Genomic DNA, 13,797 nt, shown 5'->3' with positions numbered 1-13,797 from the left:
CAGGAATTTTACTGCCAGCTGTTTTATTGCAGGTTTTCTCAATGACCATTCATAAGGAAAAAAATGGCAATTAGATAGCAGCTTCCAAACTCACAGTACAGTGCAAAGTGAGTGAAACACAAAATGAGTTGACTTTTTGATGGAGTGACTTACCTACAGATAGACCAGTGGTGATCAGACACCACTGATGATCATCAATGATGACACTCACCCCACCCTTTGACACAGATTTGAGAATAGCATTCATTTGGGGTTTAAAGTCTGACCTGTTTTGAGAGCCGCTTTTATTACAAATGCACATATAATTTTCTAATTGCAAAAAGCAGATGCTGCATTTGATTTGAGTTCCGTGCAAGTGAAGGACTTGTGGAATGCTGGACATTGAGAGATAGTGTTTGACTCCAGTTACTTTTGCCTCTTCCATTTCCTCCTTCCCTTCATCCCTCAAACAGAGGAATTAGGAGCAGGAGTCGGTCATATGTGCCACTGTGCTTGCTTTGCCATTTAATAAGATTATGGCTGATGTGGCCATGGACTCAGCTCCACATACCAGCCTTTTATCCATGAACCACCATCAAATACCTGAACAGAATCAATCAAAGACTTGTTTAAGTACTCTCACTTTGCACTTTACTTATTACTAAATATTTTTTCTGTACTTACACAGTCAGTTGTTTGCATTTATTTCTTAGTTTAAATGTCTCTTCTGTATACTTATCTTTTTCTTGTGGGCCAGGCAGAATTTCTACTTATAAACTGTACTCAATAAATTCTGCCTGGCCCATAAGAAAAAGAATCTAAGGTTTGCATGTGATGACATACATGCACTCTGACAATAAAGTTGAACTTGAAGCCTTAATTCTCCTGCATGCAAAAATCTAACTGTGTCTTACATGTATTTAATAAGGCAGCCTCTACCAATTCCTTGGGCAGAGATTCCACAGATTCGCTACTCTCCAGGGAAAAACAGTTCTTCATCTCCATCCTAAATCAGCTCCACTGAATCTTGAAGCAAGGTCCCCTAGTTTTACTCTCATCTACCAGTGGAAGCAACTTTCCTGCCATTATCTTGTACTATATATCTCTTTCATCATTTTGTATGTTTTTATAAGAGCCCCTCCAATTCTTCTGAATTCCAGCAAATACAGTCCCAGGCGACTCGATCTCTCCTCAACTCTGGAATCAATCTGAAGAGCCTCCAAAGCTAGTATTTCTTTTTTTTAAAAAAAAATATTGGTGCTGTTAGTGGGCAAAGATCAATCTCTGGCACCGAGCCCGAGTGTATGAATCTTGGATGTTCCTGCCATCAGGTTGTTAGACTGGAACTTGATGCTTGGTGTAGTATTGTTGAGGAGCATGAATCCTAATGCGTTGGCACTTCAGGCATTCATTACCCTGTGCTGCATGGGCTGAGATCACTGATGTCCTGCAGGGATTGAACTGAGTGTGTTATTGATCACAACCAGATGTCCAGCGTACACTCTCTGCTTTTGGGACAGTTACTGAATCCATTAGTGAGATCAAATTTAATTAGAAAAATATACTGTCCAATAAAAAGCAGCTCAAGTACACTTTTCATACTATTAAAATCAAATCTTGTTTTAATACCATTATAAATTTAATAAATGCAGACTGAACCCAGGGGCTACAATGCTAGAAAATCTATAATCAAGACCAGACATAGGCTTTTAGAAAAACAAATCTCTAATTGTTGCATTTACAGTTATGATGGATGAACATTCCATATAATGTAAATATACCCAACAGCCAGAGGATTAGCACATGATTGATCTGTCAGCTTCTCCGCAATTAATCAGCTTGCAAACAGTAAATGTACAATTGCAATAGTTGTGTTAAAATGGAAGAGAACCATGTTGCTTCTGTAGAATTGATAGTACTGGAATTCACCAAATGAAATAGACCATCAAGGTTGTCTACTTCACACGATTATCGTAACACACCAGCTAAACAGGAAATCTGTAGACGCTGGGTTCCAGTGCTGCTCACCAGTGCTAGAAAAACTCAGCAGGTCATGCAGCATCAATGGAAAGCAATAGGCAGTCAACGCTTTACCGGAGCCCTTCCTTATGCATGCTTAAAATCAGGGGAAGGTGGGGATGGGGAAGGAGAAGAAGAACAAGCTAGCAAGTAATAGGTAGATACAAGTGGGAAGATGAAGAGGAAAAAGGAGCTGAGGGATGATTGGGGGGGAGGGCTGAGAAAGATGCTCTCAGATAGGAGCAAGGAAGGGAAGAGGCTGGGGCGTGAGAGGAAGGATGTTAGAGGGATGAGGGAAAGTGAGAAAATGGCAAGAGGGGGGGTTACTGGAAATTGGAGGTTAGTATCGATGCCATCTGCTTGGAAACTGCTGAGACCAGTTCAATTTACTTCAGATGACAGCTCTGAGACTCCTCCTCTTAAATACCCCTTGAGCAGATGGTGTTGTGATAGTCTGGCGCACCGATCTCTGCCTTGCCAAGGCCAGATGACAGCTCTCAGACAATTCCTCTTGCTCCTTGAACAGGCCCCCACCAAGAAGTATCAGGACACAGTCGCCTTCACCATCACTGACTTTATCCCTTCCGGTAATCTCCCTTCCCCAGCCTCTAACCTCATTGTTTCCCACCTGACCCCACTGCCCAGCTTTTCTTCCTTCCCAAAATCCACAAACCCAACTGGTCTGTTAGTCCCATTGTTTCTACGTGCTCCCGCCCCACTGCATCATACCTCAGCTCCATTTTTTTTTCTACCCCTACCCGCTGAGGTCCAGACTCTTCCCACCTATATTCAGGACATCTCACATGCTCTCCATCACGTTGACAGCTTTACGTTCCTGTCCTGGACCACCTGATTTTAATCATAGACAACGAGTCCCTATACTTGCTATCCTTCTTAAGAAAGCCGCAAAGTTCTCTGCTTCTCCCTTATTATTAACAGACCTAACTAGTCCCCTTCTACTACCACCCACCTCTGGCTGGAGGAATGTGTACTTGCTCTCAAAGAGTACTCCTCTGGGTCCCAGCTCTGCCTGAATTTTCATTTGCTATTTAGAGCAATTTGTGCTGCAAACCAGCGCAGACAGGGCTACTCAACTCATTTTCCGGTATATTGATGACTACATTGGTGCTGCCTTCAGAATGGGAGATATTTCATTGAGCACCTTTGCACTTTCTGCTGCAATAACAGGGTTCTCACAGTGGCCAGCCACTTTAATTTTCTTTTACCATTGGTATAGTGTTTAGCGCAACACCTTTACAGCATCAGCGATTGGGACTGGGTTCAAATCCTGTGCTGTCTGTAAGGAGTTTGTACGTTCTCCCCGTGTTTGTGTGGGTTTTCCTCGGGGACTTCGGTTTCCTCCCACTATTCGAAACGTGCCGGGGGTATAGTTTAATTGGGTGTAAATTGGGCCAAAATGGCCTATTACCCGTGCTGTATGTCTAAATTTTTATTTAATTAAATTTTTGATTCCACACACCATTCCAACGTGAAAATGTCTGCCATGGTCTCAAGTATTGCTGAATTGAGGCCACCCAAAACTCAACAGTCTCCATTAGTATTGACCTCAAATCTCCATTAAACCCCCCTCCCCAGTCTTTCTCTTTCCATACCCCTCTGTCTCCTTTCCTCCAGCTCCCTGCCCTTTTCCTTTTCTCCTTTCAGAGAGCTTCCCTTCTTCGCCCTCTCCCCCTGTCACTTATCAGATTCTTTCTCTTCTAACCCTCTCAACTTTGCCATCTGTGCATTAAGCAAAAATTAAACAGGTCACACAGCGCCCATAGCAAACCAAGAATTCACGTCGAGCCTTTTGTCAGGAATCTAGAGAAAAGAAGGTACATGCCTGAATAAAAAGGAGGGGGTGGGAAGGAGGAGGAGCACAGCTAAGAGGCAAGAGGTAATGGATGGGTGTAGCTGAGAGGATTAGAAGAGAAAGAGGCTGAGAAGTGATGGGGAAGAAGGCTGAGGAAAAGAAGAGCAACTCTGATAAGAGAAGAAAGTGAAGGGGTAGGGAGACAGGGGTAGGGAAAGCGAAAGCAGGAAGAGATTTGACAGAAATTTGAGGTCTATATTGATACAAACTGTCTGGAGATGGTCGAGACAGAAAATAATGTGTTTGTACTGTTTGTGGATTGCCTCATTGTGGCAGTACATGAGGCCATGGACAGACCTGGTGTGTGGAATTAAAGTGGTTGGCTGCTGGGGGGTCCCTTCTATTGCAGTGAATGTAGCGAAGGTGCTCAATGAAATAACCTCCTCGTCTGCTTCCAGTCTCGCTGATGTTGAGAAGACTGCACACCTGAAGAAGGTCTCTATCCCAAACCACCAATAGCCTATTGTTTTCCATGGATGCTTCATTACCTCCTAAGTTTAACCAGAATTTTGTGTACTGCAAGTAATGCAGCAGGTAGGCCTGCTGCTTTATCATTCCAGTAATTTGATCTCAACCTCTGCCTGTGTAGAATCTGCACATTCTCCTGTGATTGTGGGTTTCACCTATATGCTCTGGTTTCCTCTCACAGGTTCTTAGGTTAATTTTCCATTGAAAATTACTTCTGGTATAGGTGGCTGAAAGGAGAACCAGAGTGCAGTTGATGGATGTGTGTGAGAGAATAGGTCATGGGAGAATGTGGAGGAAGTGATGGATTTGCTGTTAGAGTTGACATAGACTTGATGGGTTCCTTAATGTTAAAAGAAAACATGAACATGAAGCCCACTAATTCATATCGCTGCATCATCTTAATGTACAAATAGAACTTATTCTGTAGACCTCATTTCTGTAAACTCATTGAACTATGTGTTTATATATTTCAGAGTTGCTCACTGAATATTAGCATTGTTCATGGGTGAAAATATAATACAACATTGTTAAAACTTGCACCATTAGACAAGATCACGACATTAATGAGTGCTCGGGCCACTGAAGATGTCACAATGTGGTGGTCCGCAACCGTGGAGATCAGGCCGGCACAACGCACAGTAATAAACAGTGGCATAACTCACTAACACGATCCCTAGCATAGCGAACCCATGCGGTTAGAAGCTGGGGCAGTAGAAGACCAGCAGCCTTAAAATGGCGCTAGCCAGGCTGCCTGGTTAACAGAGCAACACCAGGCTAGGGAAGAAGGGTATTCCGATGCAAGAATGTTCCCGCGGGCGGGAATCCCGTTTTTATTATTCATGCGGCTGATGTCAGCCAATCAACCAAACGGCAGGAACTCCAACTATATAAAAGGAGCATTTCTAGCCTTAATAAAGTCAGAGCTTAACCTCCCACACTGCATGTGTGTGTTTCTTTGTAGCAGACGGCTACAACACCTCAGTAATGAAGAGAAACCACAATAATTAGCATGCTAATTAAAGAGTAACGTTTCCTCCTTTCGAATGAATACAGCAAAACCCCTGGAATCCTGAATTTAAGCAACCAGCAAAAAAAAACTTTGAAAATAATTGTTAAAAATTAAAATAAATAAGAATAAAATAATAGGTAAAAATAGGTAAATATGTAAAATTATAAAAATAAATGTTCTCTGAAGTAACACACAAACCTTCGGTGAAGATGGGAGCAAATCTTCAGCTAGTGGAGTGCCTTGGTTGTGCTTTGCTCATAACAGCTGTTTGAATAAAGTTGTGTGAAATGGCCAGGATGAGGAGCAGGTTGATGCTGCTCGCCGTTGAGATGACTGTCTTAAAGTGTCTTCATATCAGAGGCTTTATCTGTAAACTTGCTGAAGGGTGGGGGAGGGGGGGAAATGTAATTGTTCATCTTTCGAGTGGCTCTTTGAAGGGGGAATAACCTGCAGGTGCAGCGACAGTTAAATGTTTTCAAATACTGTGACTGAATAATATTCATGCAAGTGAAGTTTGTTAAGTGTAAGTACAGTATTTTTTTTATCTTTTGTTTTTAAAACTGTTTATTCTTAATGCAGGTGCATCAGTTAGGCCTTGTAAGAGTAAGTCACAGGCAACTGGAAAATATACTTATTGGCAGCCTCCAATCCTCAAAGGTGCTGGATACCATGGATTTTTCTGTACTTAACAAAAAGCATACAGACTGCACCAGCTTCACCTGAGCCTTCTCCATTTGTGACTTCCTATATGAGAGATGTAAAATCTAGTGTCAAAATGGAGCAAGTAAAAGGTTCATTAAAAAGTTGAAAGAGCATAAGTTTTCCATTTTGATGGTACACTAAAACATCTGTAGAGGTTGAATTTTTAGAAATCCTTCTTTATTGTTTTATTCATCCCAAATGCAATGAGAGAATATTCTCCAATGACTTCGGCCTCTGAATTGCCTCAGTATGAGGGTATTAAAGGTTATGGAGAGGAGGCGGGGACGGGGTACTGAACTTTAATATCAGCCGTGATCTCGTTGAATAGCGGAGCAGGCTCGAAGGGTCGAATGACCTACTCCTGCTCCTATCTTCTATGTTTTCTAAGTTTCTAACCCTCGGCCAGAGGAATAATTTTCTCAAGTCCTTTAAGACTATTGTATGTTTCAATGAAATCTTCTCTCATTGGAACATAGAACAGGAACAGGCCCTTTGACTCATGATATCGACACCAAACATGATACCTCTGAATTACCTCACAACTTTTTGTCTCGAATGATAGCTGCACTTTGTTTTTTTCCATGGGAAGCTAGACAATTTCATTAGACTTGAATTTAAAAATGGAATAAGTGACAATGCCATTTTATAATTTTTGGCTTGGCTTCGCGGACGAAGATTTATGGAGGGGGTAAAAGTCCACGTCAGCTGCAGGCTCAATTGTGGCTGACAAGTCCGATGCGGGACAGGCAGACACGATTGCAGCGGTTGCAGGGGAAAATTTGTTGGTTGGGGTTGGGTGTTGGGTTTTTCCTCCTTTGCCTTTTGTCAGTGAGGTCTGCGGTCTTCTTCAAAGGAGGTTGCTGCCCGCCGAACTGTGAGGCGCCAAGATGCACGGTTTGAGGCGATATCAGCCCACTGGCGGTGGTCAATGTGGCAGGCACCAAGAAATTTCTTTAGGCAGTCCTTGTACCTCTTCTTTGGTGCACCTCTGTCACGGTGGCCAGTGGAGAGCTCGCCATATAACACGATATTTTATACTTTTTATATAAATATTTTATATTTTATACTTGACATTTGTATCAAATAGTTTATGTTGTATTCATGCTATATTTATTTTAGTAATTAGAAGAAAGGGAAAATGCCACCGAATCATCTCAGCATTTATTAGTCCGGTTACGACTCCCAACACTGAAATGGATAAGTACCTTTTCTTTTTGTGCAATCACTAGTCAGCATCTGAGAAAGATGGGATGAAGCAAATTACTTAGTGAAGATTGTTAGGTAGCGTAGAAAGGCCAATTCAATTCTTTGCTGTTACATGTCATTAATGAAGGAAATCATTGGTTTGCCACTTTGTTTTCATAAACTTACAAATGAACGGGGGATAGGGTACAGTCATTATATGTAATTCAAATTGATGTGGTACGATTCATTTCACGAATGTGCTCCAGTCCCTTTGGTGTTTGCATTTCAAACAGGAACATGTGAGCTCAAACTGAGGACATGGCAGTTCAGTTGAGTCCTGTCATTCGGTTGACGGAATCTGATAAGATTGGTTTGATCAGAATCTATTGTCATGAACAAGTCACAAAATTAATTATTTAGCGGCAGCATCATGGTGCAAACATTCTTATAAACCACCTAACAAAAATAAATTAAAGTAGTGCACAAAAAGTCAAAGAAATTGTGTTTGGCTCATTGATCATTCAGGAATCTGATGGCAGCGGGGAAGAAACTGTCCTTGTGCCATTGAGCGCTCGTCTTCAGGCTCCTGTACCTTTTTCCCGATGGTAGCATAGTGAAGAGAGCATGGCCTGGGTGGTGGAGGTCAATGAGGCTTTGAGAATCGCATTTTACAACCAATGTTGTCCTGTTTACTTGAAACAAGCAGAAGGGCCATCAGAACTCCTTTGATCTGACCTGTCTGGGACTGCAGCCTGAAATATCTCTTGACCTTCATAATAGAGAATGTTCCTCTTTCTGTCCACTTCTGGCCTTAGGACTTCCAATACAATATAAGGAGCTCACAGGACCTGCTGTCATCCATATGGTCCCATTCTTCTGTACATCCTATTATAATCATTTACAAAATGCTTCTCAGCATCTACTCCAGTTACAACAGCACATCTCTTCAGCTGGCTTTCAGTTGTTAACTACAATATATTTGGTTACTGACATGGGTCAATGTAATCCACACTATGATCTGACATGGGTCAATGTAATCCACACTATGATCGCCACACCTGCATTCATGGCTGCCCTAATTATTCATCCATTCATTAAAGGTGTAACAATATTACTATTTGGGGAGAATTTATAAGATTTAGAGTAGGTCACATACATACACACAATTTAAAACAGATCTTATTTGAAAGACTGAAGAATTCACATTGCAGGATCTCTTGGAGAATGTAAACACCTTTCACAAATAGGTGTTAATTGAACTGACAACATAAAATGCTTGACCCTTGTTTTGCTGGAGTCATGCTGTCTATCAGTACCCTTTCTGCCAAGTGCTCACAGAAAGGACAATTCTGGATTGTTTACCTAAGATAACAACAGATGGAGCAGAAGAAAGAACTCCTGTTGTTTGCTGGAGAAGGTGGGAGTTTTGCAAGACATGAGTCACATGCTCTCTTTGGAGTTTCAGTTGGAAGAGAGAGAGAGAGAGAGGAGTTAACAGCTCAGTCAGTCAGACAGTGTGTAGGACACTGACAAGTAACTGAAAAGTGCAATCCAGGGAAAACTGATGAAAGAAAGTTCCAGAGCAGTAGATGGCTGGAAGTGCTATCTGTCTGATGTTTCTCTTGAAATAGAGGAAGGAATGGAACTCTGTGGTAGCTTGAAGAAAGAGGTTATCATCTAGAAGGCAAGTTTCATCAGCGAGACCCTGAGGTGACTAGTGGTGGCACCTCAGTTGTGGAAATCCTGGAGCAACAAATATCTCTCTGCAAACCCTACAAGAACCTTCCTGAGTGGTAAACATTTACCTTTCAAGCACCAAGCCTGGTGAACTTTATACATGTTAAATTCTGTGCACAGTATGGGGATTGCCTGCAAGCAGAGAACTTGGAAGAAGGAGGAGAAGTGAGATTGAAATATGAACCAAAGAACTTTTCTTGAATTTACACACACACATTACATACACATGCGCTTAGACTTAGAAGGGGGTAATTTGGGTTGTTATAGAGTATAGATTTAAGTTAAAGTTTGATTCTATTTTCATGTTTGAAGTTGATTAAAAATAACTTTTGAAAGCCATTTGTCTTGGTGAATGTCTATTGCTGCTGGGTTTTGGGGTCCTTTGGGCTCATAACAAAGGGAGATCATGTTAAGACTGAAAATATTTTTCAGAATGTGTGTAAATCTATAAAACTCTTAATCTGCTTGTTATTAATGCTGAGGAAACATTTTACTATGATGTCATGGTAAATCAATTTGCTGACTCAACTTTTATGTGTCATGTTCTCAATCTTGAATGTGTATCCAGCAGTTTCAGTTCCGCAACCCAACCTATTCACAGTTGCCTTAAGTTTCTGTCTTTCTTTCTCTTGATCCTCACGTGACACACACACACATTTATGCATGCACACACACACACATCCACAGGACAGCATATATTGGATACAAACCCTGCACCTGAATTAACTGTTGCATGCATTCATCAAGGGAAAGAAAAAGTCCCATCTTTCTCACTCTCTTGTTCTAAAACCAGGATAATCTTAAATTATGTAACTGAAAAATGGACTGGAGAAGATCAAAAAATATTTGAAACAATCATTTTCTTACTGCTTCAGATTAGTTGAGGAATTCCTAAATTATTGAAATTGTCCAACAAGTGCATTACATTGAATACGTATGAGATGAAAAGGGAAAAGAGACTCTGGGGAATATGGTCCTGAGAAATATTGTGGGATTGTGGACCAAAGGTCAACAGATGAGATCAGAGACAGGAGACTAAAAAGAAGAAAATAATAGGAAAGCCAGATTTTCCTGTTCACTTACAATAACTTTGGCAACACTATTCTAGGAACTCCAGAAGAATGACATAGAGTTCGCATTCATTTTCTGGGCTACATTGCCAAGGCAGGAATCAAAAGAACTCTCTGGAAACTTAACCTTTCTTCTCCTGGTTGTCAGAATATTGGTGATACCAGAAATCTATTTTAATGAATGAGGGAAACAATTAAAAATTCTTTTGTAAAAGAGTTATTAATTTATGCAATTGTTTTAATTGGAGTGTGTCTGAGAAGCTGACTGGTGTATATCATGGAAAGTGTACATACAGTATACTTGTAATGGAAGGAGATGAGAGAGAGGGATCCTTTAGATAATTCTCTGTTGCTCACACTGCCCCCTTTGACTTGTTCCACTTTCCACTGCAGTTACAGTGACTTTAGGGCATCACCTAACTTGATCTTAGCAATCTCTTATTATGTGCAAAAATAAAAGCAGAAATACTCGGCAAATCGGGCAGTATATGTAGACCAACTGAGTTCATGTTTCTGGTTGTTAAAATTCACTGCAATCCACTGCAGGCCAAATTTCACTTCCTTTCATCGTGTTTCCTATATGAATTCCATTACATTCTTTCATTTCTGCTCCACCATGACACAAAGAACATGGCTCTTTCATTTTCTCATGTCCACTCCCTAACGTCCTCCTTCCACCCAGAATAAGGGCTCTCCTTTCCCTTGCCCTTCTCGAGACTAGCATCCATAATCATCCTGCATAGTTTTCAACAAGACACCTGGGGAAACGATCATTGACCTCAAACATTAACTCTGCTTCTCTCTCCATTGATGCTGCCTGACCGACATAAGCTGAAAATCTGAAATAAAAATGGAGAATCCACAATTTTGTTGATTCCCAGCAGTTGTAGTATTTTGCTGTGATTTGGCTGTTGTCAAGGTGAAGTGGCAGTTTAGATATGATTGAAGTTATTTTGTTTCTTGTATGTCCTCATATTTTATGCATTCTTTTTGACAGGTTGATTTGGAACCTGAGGGTAAGATTTACATCGTGATAGACATGAAGGAAGTGACTTATGAAGGTAAGAACCAATCTCTTCCCCTCCCTTCTTGTCATTTAAGCAACTATTTTGTCATGTTATGCTATGTTTGTTGAGTCATCCACTTCTGTGAAGATTGTATTTTATTACATGGCAATCAATTTACTCTCGTAGAAGATGATGAATGTTGAATGTTGGTGATTACTGGAAACATCAAAGTGTCGTGTTTGTTGGCCAGTGGGTTAGTCTTATCATTTGTTGGCCCATAAACCTTAGACAATCTTATATCAGTTTAAAAATACAAGATTTTCCATGATCAAATTCTGCTCACAATTATTTCACTGATGGCTGAAATTCCTCGTCTTATTTCCTCCATGAGTTTTTGGCTGAAAAATAGAAAGATCATATTTTACACGAAACTTGTTCAGTATTGTTCTAAATTCAGAGGATGTGTGTGTGTGTGTGTGTGTGTGTGTGTGTGTGTGTGTGTGTGTGTGTGTGTGTGTGTGTGTTGCTTTAATGGAAAGGGAAGCTAGCTATTAAAGGAACTGGAATGCAAGAACAGTCTTTGGCTGCTCAGAGCAGTCCTGATGAAGCCCATAAACGTTGACATCTTTTGCCTCACATAGAAGCTGCCTAATCTGCTAAGTTCCTCCAGCATTTTGTATGTTGTTCCCAGATGGCTTAAGTCTCCTCTTCAATGAAATGAACGTAGACTACAGTTCACTACTGAAAGGACACTTTGAAGTATGATAAACTTTATTTTATGGTACTTGAAGATATTTTGATTGAAATGGTAAAGCTAGAAGAAAGTACACTTTTGGGATGGTCAATTTCATTCATTGATACGGGCAGTAAAGGGTGAGTGACATGAACCATAAATTTAAATGCACAAGAGTGTGAGGGGAAAGAATTGTTGGAATTTGGAAAGCTTCACCAGAGCAAATAGTTAAAAGATTTGATGCACTTTAAATTACCACAAAAGACTGAAATTGATAGGCTTTTATTGACTATTGATTGCCGCAGCAACCAACCTCATCAACTGATCATGGCAGGGAGAATGGGGAGCATGCAAAGGGGTTATGGGTAGGATTGGTCTTGGGAGGCGTGTCCAGCCAGCAGTAGCCAATCACAGTATAACAGTGGTTTACCACATTCACCCTTCCTTTTTAAGAAAAATCCTGCAGGGTGAGAAAAAAGAGAAAATAAAGCAAATATATATACATATATATATTTTACAGGTCAGGTCTGTCAGGGGGTCTCCCCTGCTGCAGCAAACAACATGGTAATAATTAAGGTGCAGCTGTGGCGCCTTAAGCAGCCTGTGGGCTCGGTCTTTCGTCACCTTTTACAGTTCCCTGGGGGATGGGGCAAGTGAAGGGATGAAGGATTGTGGTGCTGGTGCATCATGGGTGACAACAGTTGCTGGGGGTGGAGTGTGGTTGGCAGCAGGTTCAGGGACCCCCAAGATGGCAATGGGGGAAAGTGTCTGTCGTTGGTTGATGGTGCCAAATCCCGGATTGAGACCATGTCCTCGTGCCCATCAGGGAAGGCCACATAGGCACACTGGGGGGTTTGCGTGGAGGAGATAGACTCTCTCAACCAGTGGGTTAGTCTTAGATTTCCTGGTGTGCTTCAGATCCAGGACCGGTCCCAGGGAGGCCAGCCAGGCAGGCAGTGTAGTCTCTGACATTGTTTTCCTAGGGAAGACAAACATACCTTCATGAGGCGTGTTGTTAGTGGCTGTACATAAGACATGTGGAGTGCATCTGAGAGGACCTCTTGCCAGTGGGAAAGGGGGAGGCCGCATGACCTTAGTTCCAGGAGTTTGGTTTTTCAGACCGTGGTATTCTCCCTTTCCAATTGCTCATTCCCTCTGGAATTGTAGCTTTTGGTCCTCACTCATGGCGATGCGCCTGGCCACCAGGTACCGCTGCAGCTTGTCCCTCATGAATGAGGTCCTCCGGTTGCTGTGGATGAAGCAGGGGTACCCAAAGAGCATGAAGACATTGTGGAGAGCCTTGATGACTGTAGCCGTGGTCACATCCGGGCAGGGGATGGCAAAAGGGAAGTGAGAGTATTCATCGATGATGGTAAGCAAATAGATGCTCCAATTCGACGAAGTGAGTGGCTCCTTGAAGTTGATGCTCAGGCACCCAAAAGGGTGGGTAGCTTTCAGGTGCACCTTGTCGGGATGGTAGAAGTGCAGTTTGCACTCAGCACAGACCTGGCAGATTTAGTCATTCTTCTGATGAAATGGAAGAACATAGTCACTCTGGAGTGGTAGAGGTTGTTGTTGAGGGTCTGCAATTTGTCCATTTGGATACTGACACAAGTCTGTGGGATAGGGCGTCTGAGGGCTCATTAAGTTTGACAGGTCAGTATAGGATATCTTAATTATAGGTGGATGGTTTGATTCTCCACCTGAGAATTTTATCATTCTTGATTTTACCCCTCTGCTTATTATTGAACATGAAGGGCAACCGCCCGCTGGTCCGTGAGGAGGGTGAATCTTTTGCCCGCAAGGTAGTAACTCCAGTTGCATACTGCCTCTGCGATGGTTTGGTCCTCCTTTTCAACTGAGGAATGGTGACTGCATGAGAAGAAGGCAATGGGTCTACCCTCTTGGTTGAGTGTGGCAGCCAGGGCAAAATCAGATGTGTTGCTTTTCACCTGGAACAGTGTGGACACATCTATGGCATGCATCGCTGCCTTTGCAATGTCGCCCTTAATGTA

General features: G+C 41.9%; 1 protein-coding gene across 2 annotated transcripts in view; it reads left to right on the top strand.

The window, feature by feature from the left end:
- prkcha (protein kinase C, eta, a) overlaps window positions 1-13,797 on the top strand; it is a 263,102-nt gene that overhangs the window by 95,994 nt on the left and 153,311 nt on the right. For both annotated transcript variants that reach the window (XM_069916270.1, XM_069916269.1), the window contains exon 2: window positions 11,040-11,103. In XM_069916270.1, coding sequence (XP_069772371.1) covers window positions 11,040-11,103 — 64 coding nt within the window. The remainder of the gene's footprint in view (window positions 1-11,039; window positions 11,104-13,797) is intronic.

Source organism: Narcine bancroftii, chromosome 2 (assembly GCF_036971445.1).
Source record: "Narcine bancroftii isolate sNarBan1 chromosome 2, sNarBan1.hap1, whole genome shotgun sequence".
NCBI classification, from domain to species: Eukaryota; Metazoa; Chordata; class Chondrichthyes; order Torpediniformes; family Narcinidae; genus Narcine; species Narcine bancroftii.
The sequence above is the reverse complement of the archived record's forward strand: the minus strand, read 5'-3'. Positions and strand labels throughout refer to the sequence as shown.